Source organism: Phalaenopsis equestris, unplaced genomic scaffold (assembly GCF_001263595.1).
Source record: "Phalaenopsis equestris unplaced genomic scaffold, ASM126359v1 Scaffold001124, whole genome shotgun sequence".
Classification (NCBI taxonomy): domain Eukaryota; kingdom Viridiplantae; phylum Streptophyta; class Magnoliopsida; order Asparagales; family Orchidaceae; genus Phalaenopsis; species Phalaenopsis equestris.
The window spans coordinates 256,450-277,894 of record NW_018165563.1 but is presented as its reverse complement, the minus strand read 5'-3'; the positions used below and the strand labels follow the sequence as shown (position 1 = coordinate 277,894).

The 21,445-nt window shown below is 34.3% G+C and overlaps 1 protein-coding gene across 1 annotated transcript in view; it reads left to right on the top strand.

The window, feature by feature from the left end:
* Positions 1–21,445, top strand: part of LOC110033292 (peptidyl-prolyl cis-trans isomerase PASTICCINO1) — a 71,670-nt gene that overhangs the window by 30,973 nt on the left and 19,252 nt on the right. Inside the window, exons 7-19 of the mRNA XM_020737219.1 lie at positions 3,087–3,145; positions 3,281–3,362; positions 6,009–6,167; positions 6,398–6,455; positions 13,966–14,114; positions 14,939–15,036; positions 15,105–15,174; positions 17,756–17,815; positions 17,923–17,979; positions 18,744–18,812; positions 19,131–19,208; positions 19,584–19,685; positions 19,830–19,901. Of these exons, the coding sequence (XP_020592878.1) occupies positions 3,087–3,145; positions 3,281–3,362; positions 6,009–6,167; positions 6,398–6,455; positions 13,966–14,114; positions 14,939–15,036; positions 15,105–15,174; positions 17,756–17,815; positions 17,923–17,979; positions 18,744–18,812; positions 19,131–19,208; positions 19,584–19,685; positions 19,830–19,901 (1,113 nt within the window). The remainder of the gene's footprint in view (positions 1–3,086; positions 3,146–3,280; positions 3,363–6,008; positions 6,168–6,397; positions 6,456–13,965; positions 14,115–14,938; positions 15,037–15,104; positions 15,175–17,755; positions 17,816–17,922; positions 17,980–18,743; positions 18,813–19,130; positions 19,209–19,583; positions 19,686–19,829; positions 19,902–21,445) is intronic.

The following is a 21,445-nucleotide window of genomic DNA, read 5'->3' as shown; positions in this document are numbered from 1 at the left end:
TCCCACGATCCTTGAGTGCGACGATCTAGGAAGTATATCGGTGCTGAAATATGCTGACTATACCAAAGTCTACGATACAGTCGATGCTATCAGAGGAGAAGCAGACGAAGTGAGCAAAGTGGACGAGAACAGACTGGTCGAGGCGGATGAAGTGGACGAAGCAGTTAAGCGGTCGAGTGGTAGTCGAACTCGAACAAATCGAGCGGCAGTCGAGCGGCTGCGAACAACAGTCGAACAGATCGGGCGGTCGAGCGGCAGTTCGGGCAGTCGAACAGATGAGCGGTCGAGCGACACAGTGGAAGTAGTTAGGGCATACAATGGTTTAGGCGAACACGACGATCTCTTCAGGCGAAGCAGATGACTCCAGAGGTTCAAATCCTAAATATTTGACGTGTCTCTAATATCATGTAAATATTTTGAGCAATTTTGAGCAAATAGACTGCCTTTGCTTTCACTCCAATAAATAATAGTTTATACAATCTTTTTTAGGTACATAATATTCTGTATAATCTATTTTAGGTAACTTAATAATCTATTTTAGGTAACTTAATGTAACTTAATTAATGCATATTCCTAATCTAAATATTCAGCTAAAAAGAGAATTTTGTGCAAATATAATCTTTCCTTCTTTACTGCATTGTGAAGAAGGAAACTCTTTATTTTGCCTGATTTCATTTATTTCTGATTGATACAAATATCATATTGTGTTTTGTAAGAACATAAAATATTATGTGTTTGCTCACGATAAATTCATCAAGCATCTTGCTATAATATCTTGAACGACAAAATATTATGATCATTTATGTGTACCAACATTCATATAAACTACATAATTTGTGTATGTTGAAACGTGTGCACAATGTCAATTATATATCCGCATAGTACGCCTTGTCTATAGGACAAGGTTTTAAGTCCTAACCTACTAGTCTGATCCTCTTTCTCATAGAGATTGGATTTGTCGAGTATAATAATGTTAAAATAAAATTCTAAATCATAAGTATAAGAATTTATAAGTTTCAGTCACGAAGTTCGATCTTCTTTCTCGTAATGACTGAAGTTGACAAGAGTAGAATTCTAATGATATTCAGGTGATTAATTTCAAATAAATTTCAAACATAAATGTTTTTAGATGTCCATATCTTCGATGATGGCCGAGTTTGTAGAAACTTTCTACTGAAGGTGTTAATTTTTTAAATAAAGATTTTTAAAGTAATCAACCAAAATATTTCAAATAAAAATAATCATGTAAAAGATAATGTAATCTTCATAGATCCTCCAAAACGCTTTGTTTGGGCTGAAAATTTTTTAAGTGATTTTAATTCACAAAGAATGAATGCCATATTGAGTGTATTACTATATTCTTACTCAAAATAATTTAAGGTTAGTATGCATGTCGCCTGAGTCCTCTGTTTGAATGATTCGACCCAAAGAATTCATAAAAGTAGCAGTTACGATCATAGCTTTATGACCAGGTGGTTGCCACCAATGACACTATTATATTACGATCACGACTGTAGCTTGTATTTTCCTCAACAGCTTTCTATCCTTTGAGTTTTGATTCATAAGGGTACAATTGATTGCCATGATGCCTTATGTTAGTTAAGACCGACTTAAATTTATCCACTTGAACAAATATCCACCCTACATTTATAATGGTCTCTTAGACTACACAACCCATCTGGTCAATGACCCCCTCTGATTAAGTAGAACAAGGAGTACGTGACTCGAGACGATGGTACCATGAGATCTTAATGGGGTTCGTCTTCATTTTTCCCACCATCTGTTTTAAGTTCCAGGTGATAAATTTTAACAACTTAAAATCATATGTCTGCTGCTACTCTATGTTAAATACTCAGTGTTTGATGACTAGATATAATTAGATGCGCTCTTCCATTATCGGGAAGTGTTATTAACTATAGCGGTTTGCGCCTATGGGAAACCTCAAAACCCAGATCAAAAAGTCCCTTTAAAATGAGGGAAAAATCTCTAGATAGTTTCTTCTCTACTATTTCTTCTGCTTTCTGAATATTTGACTTAGAACTTAACACTAAGCTCTCAACTAGAGTTCGGGGTGTCAATTTCGGAGCCCACACATCCATCTCCACGTGTCCTCTTCGCTGATGAAATTTAACATCCAGAGTGCAAGGTTCTTAAATAATTGTGTTCTCCATATCATCTTAGAGATGCAATTAACCACTGGCACCTAGACCGTTGAGAACCTTAATCCCTCAAACTTAAAGTAAATTTGGTCATTTGTCTTCTGCCAGTGAAAATCTAAGGGATTTTCAGTAATCAACCTTTAAAATCCCATCCCGCTCTTCTTGAAACTCCAAAAATTGTAATAGTAAATGCTGGAGCACCTGAGTATTTCAGTTCTAATAATCACAAGAGGATGTTGCTTGGTTCCGCCCAGTGCTAAATCTTCTGAATTGTTTGTACTTAATGGACTTTCCCCCCCTCTTCTACAACTTGACGATGAGCTAGTCCAACTTCATCTACCATTAATCTTGGGAAGTGTTATTTCTAGTATTGGGAATTAATTCTTTGATCAGTACAAGCCACCTCCGTTTCTCTTACTGGATCTATTCATGGAACAGCTTGATTATTCATGTCATATATATCTTATGCCCTGCTTTTTTTTTTTTGTTTTATGACATGCTTATCATTTTTTTAGGGTTGTTTTAGTCTTATTGTTGTTTACCCTTGTCTGTAAAACGGGATTACTACTAGTACTAGGTTTAGAATTGGTGAATGAGAATAATAGTGTTAAATTCTCTACCAAACAGGAGATTATTGCAAGAAAAATGCGAAATTTTGGTTCTTGCAAATGGTGCGGTGCTTTATAAAAAAACTTAGCACGATAAGCTGTCTTGTACTTCTACTTTGGTAGAGTAGAAGTGTTCATTCTGTAGCATTTACTATGACATCAATCTGTTGTTATATCTCTTACCTTTGAATGTTGATTTGTACAATTTGCCATCACTTTCCAAACCATGATGGTTTGTGCAAGAATACTACTGAAAATGTAAATTTTTTCCTCTACCGTTTGTTTATTTAGACCCTCCCGCTTAATTTTTTTTTTCCAGATTATTGACGAAGGGCAAGGCTGGGAATGCCCAAGAGAACCATATGAAGTAGAAGCTTGGTATATTTCTCTTCACTGGAACACCATATGCCTATTTTAATTCTTCCTTTGACAAGTTATTGATGGCTTGTTAAATGTCCTAATGCTGAGATGAAATTATTTTTATCAAGACCATCATGGTACTTCTATTCTCAGGATAACTGCAAAAGCAGCTGATGGCAACATGATCCTACCACGTATGAACAATCCATATCACTTTACATTTGGTAAATCAGAGGTTCGTAAAATATTTTTCCGTCAGTTTTTTATTTTCGTTGTTGTTAAATTTCTGCGGTAGCTTATACCAGAAAGTTTAGTACGATCAGCCATAACTTGTACTGTGGATGATCCTTCTTGGATGGTAGATTTGATAGATTTTCTAAGTTCCATTATGATTTATTTTCTTAAGCTTCCCTTTTTTATCTTATTCTGACTTGATGTGCTGGCAAAAATTATTTATGTGCTTTCTATTTGAAATTCTATTATACTCTTGAGGGCTTGGAAAATTCGACGTTTGCCTGTATTGGGAATTTTGTATTTGGTATTCTGGATTAAATTTTTAGAAGACAGATGAAACAATAGATAAGATACTACCTAGAAATTTTGCTCTCATTTTGCGAGAATATTTTAATATGGGGTTTGAGATTTCCATTAGTGCAAGCCTTTATGCCTATTTACTCATTCTGATAATAGGAAAACACTTGTGATTAAGGCTAGTTATTTAACGCTGAATAATCAGCGTATATTAGAAGTAGACTAAGTGTTTTATTATAAAAATTACTACTTTGAGGTTAAAGCTAATGATGGGGAAAATGATGACTAACCGAATCAATATCCAATGATTTCGTCCTCCCAGGTCATCACGATCTCTGATCTACTTAGTCATAAGAGGTAGTCAAACTAACCTGATTGAAAGATTCTTGTCAGCAACCATGAGTTGCTTCGTCCAAGGGATCATTGTATATCTAGAATCTATGTTTGTCTAAGAGGATGAATTTAAGTGAAGCTTAGCTAACAAAATGTTTTGTGCTAATCAAATATACCTTATTATACGTGTATATATTGGTACGAGAGAACAGTCAAGTGAGTGAGTGAACGTTAAACATTAACTCGCTCAACATTCTTGGATATTTGGAATTTAAACACTAAATTTGGTTTAGCACTTGCAGGTATTCAATTTCATTAAATTAGTGATGCAAAAAAAAAAAAAAAAAATCTGTTGACTCTTTCCAAAAGATTGCCTTCTGTCTACTTGCAAGTTTGAATTGCAGATCTGATGGCGACATTTTAATTTTAAAAGCCCCACATTTGGATTTTTTTTTTCAACCGCTGAGTGCCTAAATTCGAATTTTAGAAGCCAAAATATAAATTATTTTTAAACCTTAAATGCTTAAATTTCAAGGCCCAAATTCATATTATTTTTAAACTTTAAGAACATAAAATTTATTTTTTTTTCAAAGGCCCAAACTTAAATATTTTTGCAAGTTTAAAGTTTTAAAAATTTTGAATCATTTTTTTTTTTAAATGAAACAATTCCAGACTTAAGTTAACTTGCAATCCAAAATCACAAAATTATGGCAGCCTCCCGACGTGGTAGCCTACTCAATCATCTATAAAATATGCTCGTCAGTGTCGTTAGATATTGCGAACGGGGAGCAAAGCAAAGTATTTTTATACACGGTCTATATGATTCTACAGATCAGTATACCTGCAAAAAGGCAATCACAAGCGGAAATTTTTCTGAATAGGTACTTTAGTTTTTTTGAACGATACTTTTTTAAATATGTACTCGTTTTTTCTAGCAAGGGTTCTTAAAACCCCTAGTTTTTTTTAAAAATTTTTCAAATGATAGTTACCCTCAACGGAACTTAATTCCCCTGAATAGTTAAACGATCTTTCTTGAATGGATATTTTAGGAAAAATTCACCTCATGTCTTTGTTATACCTTTGCAAGCAAAATCGGAGATGCCGGCTTTTGGTGAAGCGACGAGATCGGCGAAGTAAAGAACATACTTTACAAAAATTATAGTATAAGAAATAATGTATTAAAATAAATAATAAAATAGCGATGCCAGGGTTTGGTGAAAGGGAAATAAGAGATCGATGTTCTTGGCTCTTGCTGGTTTTTAATAGAAAAGTGAGGGATCAAGAGCTTTAGTTTTGATCTTTGTGGCATGGAGCGACGAAAGCAAACGAGTTGGGAGTTTCGAATGTTTTTGTTCGAAGTAATCTCATCCTTGGCTTTGGTTTTGTAGTAATCGCAAAGAGGTGGAAGGTTTTCGCCAGGTTGGGTTCGTGGATCTTGTTAACAAGAGACATAAAAATTTTGGAGGTCTTTGCACGCAACAATCCCGTCATCGCTTCTCTGCAGTCAAAGTTGGGAAGGTTGGGATGTGTGTGCTACATGTTTGAGATGGGAAGAAGGAACTTGTGGTGTGGCTAGGGCAGATGAACCTTGTGGCGCAGGAGGAAGAAGTCGAATGGAGAAAACAGTGTGTGGAATAAGGTTTCGTGCTGGTAGCAGTGATGGGGGACCTGATTTCGTTTCTAGGAATAGAGGAGTCAAAGAGGATGAAGGAGACGAAAGCGAGACATGAAAGAGGAGGCATTGTGGTTTTCATAATTCATGTGTATATTGGTACGAGAGAATGAGCAGAGCGGGAGGAGTTATTATCTCTTAGTGCGGGAGTAAAATTTAACTTAACATTAATTAAGTGTAATTTAACATATATAACAGCATTAATAATTTTTTTACAGTTTTTTTATCAACTTCAACAACTGTCATGTGGCAATATTTAATTGACCTTTGAGAAGTTCAAATGTTCTTTTAGATTGTTGTTTCTACCTATTAATATGATATTTGATATTTGATTGCCTAATTTAGATACCAAAAGGGGTAGAGATGGGAATTGGAACAATGACCAAAGGAGAAAAAGCCGTCATATATGTGAATAATGGGTATTTGTCAGAATCTTCATTGATGCAAATTCCTGAAGGCCATGAAGAGGTTCAGTTTGAAGTGGAACTTATACATTTTACTCAGGTTAGGTCATTTTTCTAACTGAACAAGCAATACTATTCTCTAGCCTTACCATAATCAGTTTTGAGATGAAGAGATCTTTGCTGATTTTGTGAAACAGTTTTTTTTTTTTTTTTCGCCTGGAAGAAATTCTAGTAACTTTTAAATATTTTTGGTGCCATGCTCAAGTGGTTGTACTCATTGTGTATATTTCTAGTAGACATAATATTTGATATTTCGTCTTGAAATGTCAGGTGCGTGATATGCTTGGTGATGGACGTCTAATAAAGCGCAGAATACGTGATGGAAAAGGTTCCTATCTCGAAGAACTTCTTTACCTTTAAATTCGTATGAGATGCTTAATAACTTTAATTAGGCAAATCAAATAATTTCACCGCCACATCTTATTATTAATCTTTATCACCCTTAAAGGCTAGCATTAATAAGTTTTTGTTCTTTATTTTTCCACTATAATTTAAATGTTTGATATGATGATATCCTTTACCGCATATAAACAAAATGGCTATTCTTATCTGGAATTTCACTTTTTATTTAGCAATTCTTCTTTTTTAAAATTCTTCCTCAAAATTATCAATTATTTATTCACCATATTTAGCCACTCCATACATTATTACGCCTCTAATTTGTCATTACTGCTCAAGCTAGCAATAGTGGAATTTATCATTTTTTATGAAAGCACTACATGTCTTAGACTGACTCCTTCTGCCTCGTGCTCTACTGAGTCGAGTGGTCCCACTGATCTCATGCCAGACCCACCAAATAATTTGATGACTTATTTTAGGTGCAAGACTAAAAAGGTAATTTAGTAATTTTTTGTTATTATTATTTGGTATAAATAAGGCTTAATAGAATTGGGGTTGGGGTATGTGATTTTGCCTTGAAATTAGGGTTAGTGAGAAAATTATCTACCTCTCGAATTGTAGGTCTATCTTTTATATATTTGGGATTATGCTCTTTTGTACTGGTGGAGTAAGATATTTTATTTTGCTTTAATCTTTGTGGAAACTTGTTTTGTTCCTATCAAATTCGTATCAAACTAGTACCTGGGAGTAATGATGGCAAAAAAAGTTGATGTTTTGGATGAGAAATTAGAGGGAGTTATAAGCCAAATTAGATTCGAAATGGAAGAGTATTTTTCATCTATTGAGTTGTCCACGGAGTGGCGATTTACGATCTTGAAGAAATGATGAAGAAGATCGCGTAGTTCCACACAAACCCGCTGCAACCTGCTGCGGGATCGAGCGAAGGAGTTTGGAGTGGAATCGAGCGACAAAAATTGGAAATCATGTGAAATCAGGGGTTATGCATGGGGCAACATCACTGTCTTAGGATGATCTAGTCGTAGGATCGAGTAAAATGAATTGGGAGTGGATTCTAGCAGCAATACCTGAAAGGAAACATTTGACATCTAGAGGGCTGGAATGAGCGGAAGCAAAATAAACTAGATGGTGGCGTGCGATTAGGGCCTGGAGACGACCCATTCGAAGGAATTTGACTAGGAGTGATCAAGTTGCATCATGAGTGTTGGAGAGAGCAATAGCAAGCAGAACCCTAAGAAAAATATCTAGCTTCATGAAGGGGCTGAAGCTAGATATTAGAGCAACACTTCGTTTGTTGAGGCCGCGAGAATTGAGGGAAACTATGAAATTAACACTATTAATTGAAAATAAAAATGCATTGAAATGGGCTAAAAGGATTAGCATAGTTGGAACACCATATCGAAGTGCTATAACCATGACGGTACCAAAAATGCAAATCTTAGGATTCTAGAGAGAGGCTCCACGAGATAAGAATAATGTGCCATGACCGGTAGTGTCCTTCAAACTCCTTACATAGACATAGATTCTAGAGAAGCGAGCCTAGGTGCTACGTTTTTGATGTGATAAGAAGTTTGCCCCAGGAAATCATTACGAGGATCAGACTTTACTGGTTCTTATAGTATGTGATGAGGAGTCAGGAGATGAAGGAACATAGAACATTGTGATGGAGGAGGATTACCCTCACCTGGATGTGACAGAGGTCGCATTGAATTGTTGGTGGGATTTACATCGAACCACACTGAAACATCAAGTACAGATGGAGTAGGATGTAGTGATGTTGGTAGATAATGGGGCCACCCACAACTTAACCTCCACTCAAGCAGTTGAGCAATTAGGGCTTTAGATGGTTGGCATAAGAATTTTTGGAGTAATGATGGAGACGGGACATCTGGAGAAAAATAGGGGAGTTTGTAATGACTTTGACGCTGCAGAGTATTCATGTGGTGGGGTATATTTTTCTTGGATTGAGGGAGTAATGATGTAATAATTTTCTTGGATTTTTGGAGTACTGATGTAATATTGAGTATGAAATGGTTGCAGTCCTTAGGAGAGATTAAGATTAATTGGAAAATTTTAGCAATGGAGTTTGAGGAGGGCGATAAGTGGGTGGTGCTTTGTGGTGACCCTAGTTTGTGCAAGATCTTGACGACACTCAAGATAATGGTTAGGGTAATTGAGGATGTATGGTAGAGACACATAATACATAGTTCGTAGAAATCTCTACATCTGTCAAACAACTTTTATAACCTTTTGTAAAATTTTCTAGTTATGACGTAGATTTCCTCTTCAGAGGGAAATGAGCATGCGATAACCCTGAGGCCCATGGTTTTTGCTCATAGTGTGCACTCATACTACTACCCCTAGGTATAGAAGGACGAGATCGAGATATTTATCTAAGTCATGTTAGAGGCAGGGACCATACAACCTTATGTAAGCCCCTACCCTAGCCTGACCTTGCTAGTTAAGAAGAAGGATTGGGCTTGGTGTTTTTGTGTGGATTGTCAGACAGTGAATAACGAAACAATACCTGACAAATTTTTCATTCCGGTGATTAATAGGAAACTGAAAGAGTTGTTTGGGTTGCCTTTTTATCTAAGATTAATTTGAAGTTAAGATACCATCAAATTTGGATGACACTATTAGATGTGCACAAAACAACTTTTCGAACTCATGAGGGTCACTATAAATTTCTGGTTGTGCCATTCGAGCTCACGAATTACATTTAAATCATTAATGAATAAGGTATTTGAACATTTTCTCAGGAAGTTTGTTTTGGTGCTCTTTGATGATATCCAAGTGTACCATCGCTCTTTGGAAGACCACATTAATGACCTTATAGGGTTCTATCGGAAGTCCGTGAAGGGTTATAACTCAATTTCGTTGTCGTTGACAGAGCAATTGTAGAGTGATAACTTTTAGTGGGAGGAAACGATGACCTAGACTTTTGAAAACTTATAGAAGGCTATGACGAGTGTACCAGTGCTAGCATTACTGGACTTCAATCAATCATTTATTGTAAAAAAGGATGCTTAATGCTATGGTTTAGGTACACTCCTCTTACAATGTCAACGACTCGTCGTTTATTGAAGTCAAGTGTTGACTGCGAGAGTTAGATTCAAATTAGTTTATGAGCAGGAGCTTATGGCGATTGTGCTTGCTATTTAGAAATAACGACCTTATTTGTTGGGGACTGCATTTTACTGTACACACGGATCAACACAACTTTAGATTTTTGTTAAAATAACATATGGTGGCTAAGGAACATCATATGTGTCTATCTAAGCTTTTAGGGTATGAATTTGAGACATTGCTGCCCATAATTAAATAATAAGGCGATGATGCCTTATCACAATTCATGGAGGAACCTCAATTTTTGACATTATCATTTCTTTTAAACTTAGATTGGGAAGTCCTAAGGCAAGAGAGTGAGGTTGAAGAAGAATTGGGCAAGATTCGATAGGCTTTTTTGAATGGTGAGAACAACTACCCGAGTTATTCAATGAATGACCAACGTTTACTTTATTGAGGATGTTATTTATTACCCTAAATTTCAAGACATATATCTAAGTTATGATAGGAGTTGCACGACAATGCTATTGTGGACATTTGACATGCTCAAAACACACTGTAGGATGGTGGTAAAATTGTATTTGTTGGATATGAGAAATGATGTGGAGGATATAGTCCAAGGTTTGATGTGTACCAATGATAGAAATACATGACGTTAGTGCTTGTGGGTTGCTACGACCTCTAGCATCATTGGAGAAGGTATGGCTGAAGGTGAAGATGAATTTCATGTAAGGCTTACCTTGGTCAGAAGGATTTATAGTCGTTATAATGGTCGTGACCAGTTGAGTAATTACAACCACTTTATACCTCTATGTTATCCCTACACTATTTATGTAGTCGCTATTTTTATATGTGGGATTTTTCAAGGGTTTTTAGAATAGATGGTGTTCGATTGAGACGAGGTATTCTTGGGTCATTTGTGGAGGGACCTGGGATTGTATTGAAGAAAATTACAATGTACTATCCACATATGACTGACAGTTCGAAGTTGTCCATTATTCAGAAAGTCATGTTGGATGACTTGATTGACACTTTGGCTGGAATACGACTCTCGCACTCATGGGGGAACACTTTTTATGACCTTGATGGATGAGAGATGTGGACCGACACGTCAGGTAATGCATGATCTTTGTTGTGGCTAAATCCAAAGGGCAGGATGCAGCACTATACACTGCATTACTGGTATATGAGGCCTAGCGCTTGAATGTTAACATGCATTTTGTTGTAGGTGTTTCGAGAACGCATCTAATCAAAGATTATGTGATCGTTTTGGTGTATATAGATTCTCGAATATGTGACATTTTTTACTCAACCGCCGAATGATGGATGCATCAAATGTAACTGATTTGTACTTTTGAGAGGTCACGAGTCTACACGGGATACCCAAGACTATCACTTTTGACAAAGATGTTGAGTTTCTAAGTCACTTCTGGAGGACTCCATGGGGAATGCTTGGCACTAAGCTTCAATTTAGTTCAACAACCCACCCATAGGCTGACGGCCAGACGAAGGTGGTGAAAATGAGCCTGGGGATTCTTCTAAGGTGCTTTGTGTGAAAAAATATTAAACACTAGGATCTAATTTTGGCCCAAGTCAAATTTTCTTATAATAGATCTATGAGTCAGACCACGGGGCACACCTTATTTGAGATTGTGAATAAGCGCATCCCCCTCACTCCACTTGACTCGGTACCACTCCTACAACACCTACCAATAAAATATGACAGTATTTCTGGACGAGATTTCATAAGTAAAGTAAAGTCATACGAGAGAAATCATCTACAAAATTGACAAAATGTTTAAATCCATTAGAAAAAATTGGACAAGGTCTCCACACGTCAGAATGAGCCAACTCAAAATTATGAATGACTTTTTGATTAAATCTGGGAATAAAAGGCAAACATTTATTTTTAAGAAATTGACACAACTCACAATTTAAAGATGTTAACTACTGAAATTGAGGGTATAATTTTTTTCAACATTGATAGAAAGTGATGTCCTACTCAACAATTGATCTCAAAAGTGACTAAGGTGTTGGAATAGGCTACAGGTTACAGTACCTCAAAAATGTTTTGACCCCCTGATTCTTAATCTTTACCAATAATCTTCTTCATCATATGATCTTGAAATATACAACGAGTGGTAAAGAATAAGATACAACAATTAAGAGAACATGTGATTTTGCTAACAGAGAAAAGATTAAAAGCAAAATGAGGTAAACTGAGAAAAAAATGTTAAAGGCAATGTGGGTTTGATATTGATGGTGCCAGAACTGAGAAGATTAGAGGTTGGTCTATCTGATAAAGTGACGAAAGAGAGGTTTTTATGAAAGGTAGAAAAGAGTGGATTACCTGTCATGTGATCTATAATACCAAAATCAATGTTCCATTTTGTGGTTGATGAAAGAAGACAATTATCATTGTTACCTAAGTCAGTATGAGTAATGATAAATGGTGATTTCTTAGTGGTTTCATTAAATTTAATGAACTTGGCATATTTATTTGTAGAGATCGAGTGAGTTGGACTTAGAGAGGCTTCATTTGTTGTGACCACGGTAGTTGACTGTGATTTAGAACCCTTTTGGTTTTTTTAGCAACTTCTGACATGTATGTTTTCGATTGACAAGGTTCATGATAGTAATAGCTCACTACGTTCGACCCTTAATTTTTTAGAATTCGGAGTTCCACTTCTGTAACTGCCCAACACATAGGTTTACTGATATCTATATTTTTCTGACAAAGGAAAGTACTAGGTTTTGGTATGGATGAGGCCTGAGAACTTGGGATCATACGTAGTTCTCTATTATGGGTTGTACATCCATGGTTAGATAAGATTTACGATTTAACACCTTACTGAGAATTGAGGTCAGCTAGAAAAATAATGATAATCATCTGTTCTCTTTGAGCTTGTTGAATTTTTTCATCGGTATTAAAGGGCAGTAGTGCATTCAATTTTTAATACACACATTTATAGTACATGTGATATGTGCTAAATGACTGATCCCGTTGTTTAACACGATAGAATTCTTTACATGTATCAAATATTTGAGAAATAATTTCTCCTTGAAAACTCCTGCGTCAATTCTTCCATTCCATCTCATTGTCACGATGAGTAATATGACCGGCTTGATTAGGTTCGATAGAATTTTGTATTTGTATCAAAAGTTGAGCATCCACTCATCTATTTAGAATAATTCAACATAGTCTTAGCTGAAGGATTATAAATGAGGTGAATTTCTTTGAAAAATACTCCTTAAATAGAGTCTCATAGTTTTATTCTAGTAGAATTTATTAAGTCATTTAATTTTTTTTTCTGTAATCTTAACTATTAATGAAACCAAACCTGTCACAAGATTTTTGTGTTCGCTAGCCATAATCAATGCCATTAAGTACTAAAGAATGAACTTTCAAAGTACTCAAAGATAAATAACTTCGGACCCACTATTGAAGGGAAACAAATTGACCCCAATGAGCAGCACCCAATGACACTCATAGGCGGATTAAGTAGATTGAAGCATTCAAAGTTGTCGCAGAAGTAGATGACACAGTTTGAACCGGTGTTGAACACGCATAGGAAGCAGTCTAAAGAAGACTTGAGGGAAGCAATCAAAGGAGGGCGAAGCAGAGGAAGCTGTCAAAGACTCGCAGTAAGCAGTGAGCTCATCGTAGAAGCAGACAATGCCGCGCCAAAGTCGGTGAAGGCATCGACCTAACTAGGCGAAGATGTTGACCGAAGCAGGCGAAGCGTCGACGATGATGTCGTAGGGCATTGACGATCTCTTCTCAGGAAAAAAATAATGTGATCGAGGAAGCCGGAAGGTGATGAAAATGTCGCAAGATGCATACTAGAGAACAAACAAACACTTTGACTTGAACTCTGATACCATGTGACGGCTAGAAACTCACTTCTTATTCCTCATTGAAATCGTATGTTGCAACTTTATAGATAGTCCTCTCTCTAGATTAGGACTATACCTATTATAGAAATGATCTGAATTAAATCTCCTATAATTACTTTACCTAATATTAAAGCATCCTGATATGCAAGCTACCTAACATACAAACTTTATATTTAGTATTCTTCATAACAATTTGCACCCAATGCAGTTAGCACCTGATTTAAGAATTTTCATAAATATGATCACAAACAAAGTTATGTAAGCCAACGATGATGATGCAACTAACCGACTTGTTGTCAGTTAAATTACTCGGCTAAAATTATTATATTAGTGTCAGGTAAGCTATATAGCATTGTCAGCTATTATATTAAGAGGCTTTTATATGCATACCACTCAATTCTTATTTATTTACATATCTAACACTTAAACTTTGCTGTTTTACCTTTATACCATCCAAATCTTTCACATTACATAAAAAAGTACCACTATTTCTTTTTTTTCTTGTCAACTACTAGGTGAGTTCCCTATGGACTGCCCACTTCAAGATAGTTTGTTGAGGGTGCATTACAAGGGGATGCTACTTGATGAGGAGAGGTTTGTATTCTATGACACAAGGGTTGATAACAATGGTGAGCCGTTGGAGTTCTGTTCTGGAGAAGGACTTGTAAGTGTTTCAATTTTGACTTATTTTATAATGTAACAATGACCAAGGAATTCTGAATCTCCTTTAAGATAACGGACTTTGGAATAATTTTATAAAGAGGTGGCTAAGGAGCATGAAGTTTATTAAGCATTTATACCTATAAAATAATGGTCAAATACATGTGGTCCCACTGGCCGATTGTTTCCATAAAATGAAAATTTTTGTGAACATGTCAACAGAAGTTCCTTTTTACGTAGTAACTAAGCATTCCTACTTTTAATTTATGAAGGGTTATATTTACTGTTGTAAATCTTTTGATATTGTCATCTTTAGCTTAATTAATCTGTTTTGACTTCAGAAGAAGTTTATTTTGAAATTGGAAGTAGAAATCTACTATATAGATTTTAAAATTGATGCATGGCGATCAGTGTCTTCATCATTGTTTGTTGGATATATTACATAAATTTTAATAAAAATGAAAGCATGCATATGGGGAATCTATGTTTGTGATGTCAGTGCAACTTGTAATAAAAGATATGCACATTCTCTAGGTTCTGTGGTGTAAACTAATTTGTTTAAACGCAATGTTCTAGATTAATATCTATGTAAAAACCGAATAAAAAATCAAGTTCCCATTTGTTTTTGAGATTTTTGTCTGACATTGAAATGATTAACAATTTTGACTTAAAGTTCTTGAAAGATTAAAGAAGTCAATGAATGATGTGATTTTTACTTTTGCTCTTCTAAAATAGTTTGATTTTGAAATTTTTATTAGGCCATTTCTGTCCAGAATGTTTAATTGTGGATTGTTAAGTCAATAATATGCTTCATCTAATTTGGTGCAGGTTCCAGAAGGATTTGAAATGTCTGTTCGTCTAATGCTTCCAGGAGAGATATCTATCATCACATGCCCCCCAGACTACGCATATGACAGATTCAAAAGGTGTTTTTATGAAGTAAATATGTGATGTTGCTGTTAAATACGATATTAAGGGTGTTTTTCATGAACAGGCCTGCTAATGTTCCTGAAGGTGCACATGTTCAATGGGAAATTGAGCTTCTTGGTTTTGAAATGCCAAAGGTAAATGGACATTTGTTTTTGCAGCGCCATGACTCTCTTCATTCTCACTAAAATTGTATTTTATCTGTGGGAAATTTTTTTTGCTTCTTAAATTTGATTTACTGTCATATGACTAAAGGGTTTTTGATAGTAACTAGCCAATCCATGAAAGCATCAGTTTGAAAAAGTAACTCAGAGAACTGTTAATAATTTCATCAGTTTTTTAGCCCTATTGTTTTTGTTATAATTACCGCAGTTTGTTTTAGAGAGCCAAAAGTTTGGTTTTTCCATTCATGGAAAAAATTTCTATTTGTGTATTGTTTCCATTTTGGGTGTTATATTTCATGATTTTAGGCCTCTCCAAAAGACTTCTCTAGGACTCTCCAAAGGACTCGCCAAAGGAATTCTCTTGGAACTTTATTGTAAGTTTTTTCAAAATCAACAAAACTCATATGTAGACCCTCTTTATTCTCGCTGTATTTCTCCATCAAACCTCTCAATAAATGTATAGCTTCCATAGGAGACTTACCCAACATAAATCCAAACTGATTATGAGAAATATTTGTATCACGTCTTAATCTATGGTCAATTATCCTCTCCCATAATTTTAAAGTATGAGACATCAACTTAATTCTTCTATATTTTGCACACTCTTATTCGTCCCCTTTTATCTAGAAAATGAGAACGAAAAATACTCTTTCTTTACTCAGACATCTTTTTAGTTTTTAAAATAATGTTAAAGAGTTTAGTAAGCCAAGAAACTCCCGAATTTCCTAAATATTCCATACTTTGATTGGGTTATCATCACGTCATACTGATTTTCAAGTCTTTATTTTCTTTAAAGCCTCCTCAACTTTATTTTTACTAATGCGACGGTAAAAATAAAACTCTTTATTAATAGCAATATTAAGATCAGTAAAGTCTTTCATATTTTCATAAACTTCATTGAAAATTTTATCAAAATTAGCTCACAAACATATGTTGAATATCTTTCTCAAAGAAAAACACTTTTTGATTTTCATCTTTAATACGCTTTACTTGTTTAAATATTTACTTTTCTTTCCTCTTTGTTTGACTAGTTTATAAATATATTTTTAACCCTCTTTAGTATCTAATATATGACAAGGATTACTAAAAGTGGAATTTTTACCATCACAAATTATTTTCTTAGACTTCATATGACCCACCACATATTTTTCTTAGTTCTCTAAGCTTTTATATTTAAACCAATTTTTATAACACAAGTTCTTATATTTTATCTTTACATGTATATTATTATGGTATCACCAACTATTTTTATTTATAAAAATCTTTTTTTTTGATTCTCCAAGTACATCGTTTGCAACTTGTTTAATAGTACTTTTTCCTTTATCTCACGTAAACTTCGCTTCTTCGTGAACATTCCAAATCTTGAAATCTTGAAATCTTGAAATTTACTCATAAAAGTAATTTTACTTATCTGTTAGATGCCCTAATCTAATTCTATGACAATTTTTTCCTGTATTCTTTATTTTACAATTCTTCATCTTAAAATCCAAAACTAATAATTAATGCTATGTACTTAAATTTTCACTTGGAATGACTTTACAATATTTACTTTCTCGACAATATTTTTTTGTCATTAGTAAATAATTAATTTGTATTTTAATAGATCAATTTTTATAAGTAATAATATGCTCATCTCTTTCCTTAAATAAAACATTATCAATAAGGAAATAATACGCTAAAACAAAATCAAATATGGTTTTACCTTCTTCATTAATCACTCAGAAATTGTACTCATCATGATTTTTTCTAAAATCTTCTACTTCTCTACCAACATGTCCATTTAAATCACCTCCAATAAAAATTTCTTCTTCAAGAGTTATCATTTGTATTAATTATTCTATGACATTCCAAAATTATTCTTTTGAGCTTATATCTAAACCTACTTGAGGAGCAGAAGCTTTTATGATAGTAAAAATCTTAGTATCAACAACAATCTTTATTACTATAATTCTATCTCCAATTATTTTAATTTTTACAATATTATCTTTCAAGCTCTTATTTGTATTTGCACCACCATTTCTAGTGTAACTCCTACCTAAATACCAATGTTTAAAACATAAGCTATTAATCTTCTTTGTTTTTCTCCAACTCATTTAGACTCTTGAATACATAAGATATTTATTTTTCTATGAACCATGATATCAACTAATTTCATTACTTTGTCGGAGAGAGTATATATATTTCAAGATCCTATTTGAATTTCAATTTCATGGACTAACTTTTTTACCCGCATCAGTCTGTAATGTGAAACCCTTTTATATTTGACACTACATCCAGACGCCAATACAGCAACCCTTGCACACTTTTCACTGTATCTAGGTCATGCAGTGCATCGCTTCTAGGGGACATCCTAGCATTTACACAAGGATTTAAATGATTCATATCATGCTTCTTTCAACAAATTTTATATTGATTGTCGGATACCTAACGCAACCCTCCACTTTTCACATCTGAGGCTTGGGACCTGGCAATGTCAGTGTTATCATCAATAGTTTTACTTAGTTTTGGAAATCAATATATTCATTTCTTATACATGAAGTGTATTTAATTGCAGGATTGGACTGGATTAAACTTTCAGAATATAATGGATGAAGTAGAGAAAATAAAGAGCACAGTATGATTTAAAGTTTTTTTTTTTTTTTTTTCATTTTGAGCTTTGCATTTAAATAATATTTTCTGGTAGAAGTTATTTAAGTGCTTGATCTCTCTTTTGTTTTTCAGGGGAACAGGCTATTTAAAGAAGGAAAATATGAACTCGCCAAAGCGAAATATGAGAAGGCATTAACTATTAAAAGTTTTACCATTTTCTTTTTAGCTACGCTGTCAACATCATTAGTTTCTCAGCTTTTCTGTCTTCAATTATAATGTTGTAAATGATTATAACTTGAGCTTCATATGTTTATATTTTAGAACACATGCAAATTAAAATTGGACTGGCCTTTGAGAACTGTAGTAGGTGTTGCCAAATCATGAGGGAAATCTTCTATATGGATGCATATGTTGCTTTCTGTTAATTCTAATTCTTTCCTTTGAAAAAAAGTAAAGTAATGAAGACTTTCTTAAACTAGACTTAAGAATTCTAATATTAGTTTCATAAATTTCCTTCATGAATAACTAAATCCTCATTTTAACAGTTTTAAAAATCATAAAGCTGTAGTTTAACATGTTCATTGAGAAGAAACTCTTTTGCTAGATTTGTTATTGCTTTAATAAGTTTTTAGAGTTTGTCAATGAGTGAAGTGTGAAAATAGTCCCCTTATTGTTTAGATGGGGTCTTTTTTGTGTCGAAGTTTATAAAAGTTTAAATTAGTCCACAAACTTTTTTAAGAGGGTTGAAATAGTCCTCATGGACTGCCATCAACATATTTGTTGGAAAACATTCGAGAGTGCTGGCGCGCTGATTATTATGTTAAGCATACATAATGCATAATTGCAATTTAATGCTTTCGCAATTTTCTTATTTATATGGTCTGTTTGCTTTTATTGTCAATTTTATCGATGCATCTAAATGAATTTAACTTCATTTGATTTGTTTCTATTAGGTTCTTCGAGAGTACAATCATGTTAATCCCCAAGATGATGAGGAAGGGAAAATCTTCTTAAATTCACGAGTAAGTTGATTTTGTGTAGTACACATGCAATCTCTACCCCATATTTGGTTGTAGTACTGTCCATTTAAAAGAAGACAGAGTCATTTATGCTTAAACCATTATCCTTTCTAGTTTTTTCAATTCATTTGTATGCTACAATGCCCAACAAACCTTTTAAGCATCATATCTGTGTGCTTATTTGCGGGGATTTGTGTTTGCTTCAAACATTTTTCATTTCTCTTTGGGTATGTGTATATGTTTTGTTGAGCAAATTTATTGTTGATTTTTGTTGTGTTTGAACATTTTTTTATGTTTATTTTACGTTAATGGTGTTTGCAGAACGCATTGCATCTTAATGTTGCAGCTTGCTACCAGAAAATGGGTGAATACAGAAAATCAATCGAGACGTGCAATAAGGTAAATCACTTAAAATAATAGCATTTATAATATGATGTCAGGTATAACGGCAAAGGCCCAATTCTCACGGGAAAAAGAAAAAAACAATGCAAATTAGATGTCTGTGAATAACAAATCTCACGGTTTGTTGAGCCAATTTAAAATAGTAGCATTTACCATTTGAATGAAGATATTTAGAATGAAGAGGTGTTGGTTTAGTATCCGGATGGATTACAAATGTTCTTTTTTGCTTGCGAGAGTGAGCTGACCAAATTTAGCCAAAGTAGAGTTGATAACTTTTCTTTTTGTAGCTCTGCTAATTTTCTTTTGGGTATTCTTTCTTCCACTGGAGTTATAATCTATTTATCATTTTTCTTGCCCATTTGATGCTGAGAGGTACTGGATGGTAACCCTGTGCATGCCAAGGCTATCTATCGCCGAGGCATGGCTTACATGTTACACGGAGACTTTGAGGAAGCACGGAAAGATTTTAATGCGGTGAGTAATAAATTTTGTATTTTACATTGGTGAGTACTAAACCGAGTATTTTACATACTCCTGTAACTCCATGTGGTAATAATGCATATCACAAGGGGATATAATTTTATTGCTTATTCATGCTAGCTTTCTTACTGACATTAGATGATAAGCATGGAGAAGTCCTCTGAGTCGGATGCTAATGCTGCTCTCCAAAAGCTGAAGCAATTAGAACTGGTAATTTTCATCAACATTAATCCTCTTTTAACATTTACTGCTTAGCTAATAGGACAAATGAATTCACTTCTGTTCTTTTCAACGTGAGATATAAATTTCATCTTACAAAAAAACATGTGTTAGGTCTTTACAATTTGTGATACCATTTTAACATTTGTTGTAATATGTGTGTTGACCTTATTTTAGTTTTCAATCGGTCTTGGGCCCATCCATGGGTCTTGTAGGTAAATGTCACATTAATCGTAATCTCAATCTTAATCGTCATCAACTTAGTAGATGTTGATCGAGTATGATCCGTGTTTTCTTTGCATATTTGCATATGATAGTGAGTTGGGTGGCTTGTCGTCACTTGGGTTCGTCATCATGCTCGAATCTGCTTTCCAATTCATGTTTGTCATCAAGGTGCGGAGACCTATGATGAGTGCAAGTGTGATGACAACTCTTCGAAATTTTTAAATGGCTAAATGTGCATGAACTTCCATTTATAAGTCCTGTTTATCAGCCTAAGTCTAAGTCTACACACTTTTGTTTGAAAGGTCTCCTTGGATGGTAAACCATGTTTGCTAACAAGGATCCTCTAGTCACCCTCACAACCCGGAATGATGGAATCATGATGTTTTGATTAGAGACATCATAACTCCTCCCCTTTGATTTGCTTTAGTGTCTTTGAGCCTATCCGCTTTTCATTCCTCTCACTTCATAAATTTTCATCCTCTATAGAACCCTATAGGATCCATTTTGGTCTTCACTTCACATGATCGAATCTATCAAAGTTTTAATCATCCCATGAACACATAAATTAATTCCTTAATGGAGAGTATTCTCGAATATGGCCGGGATGTAATTAATCTTAGGAGCTTGCTCGTTGGGAAATCTAGAACCTCAATTATAATAAACCCTTTTGGACATCTATTTCTTATAGGGGAAATCTATAGGATATAGAATCCTATCTTCCTTCCATTGATCCCCATGTTCCTTCAGAGTCGATTGATTTAAATACAGTCAATCTATTACTGCAGCTGTCAAAGCCCACGACATGTAATGCAAATCCTATTGTTTGTGAAATTTTGAAGTTTAGAATTTATGGTTTATAAAATTTAGCTTAATATAATGCAAAAATACCCCCATTTGAGTGAGCCCCTTTATGTTCTCTAGGTCTTTTATTTTATAATAGAATTAAAGGTTCCTAAATAAACTTCCCTGCATCCTGCTATTGATCTTATGGTACTATAACCATTTCAAGAAAGTTAATAGAATCTCTTAAGGTTCTTTGGCCAGCAAAATTTATTCTAATATATTATTTAATTAATAAAATATTTCCTTCTGATTTCTAATAAGTTATAACAAAATACTTATTATCTTGACTCGTATAATTATTTGGAATATCAAAAGATATGTTGATAGGGAAATTCTTGATTGAGTTGAATTAAACATACTCAATGGAACAACTTCTTCCCCTTGTTTGGTATATAATGTAAAAGTACATTATCATTTAGGAATTCCATAGTATTATTACAACAACAACAACAACAACAAAGCCTTAA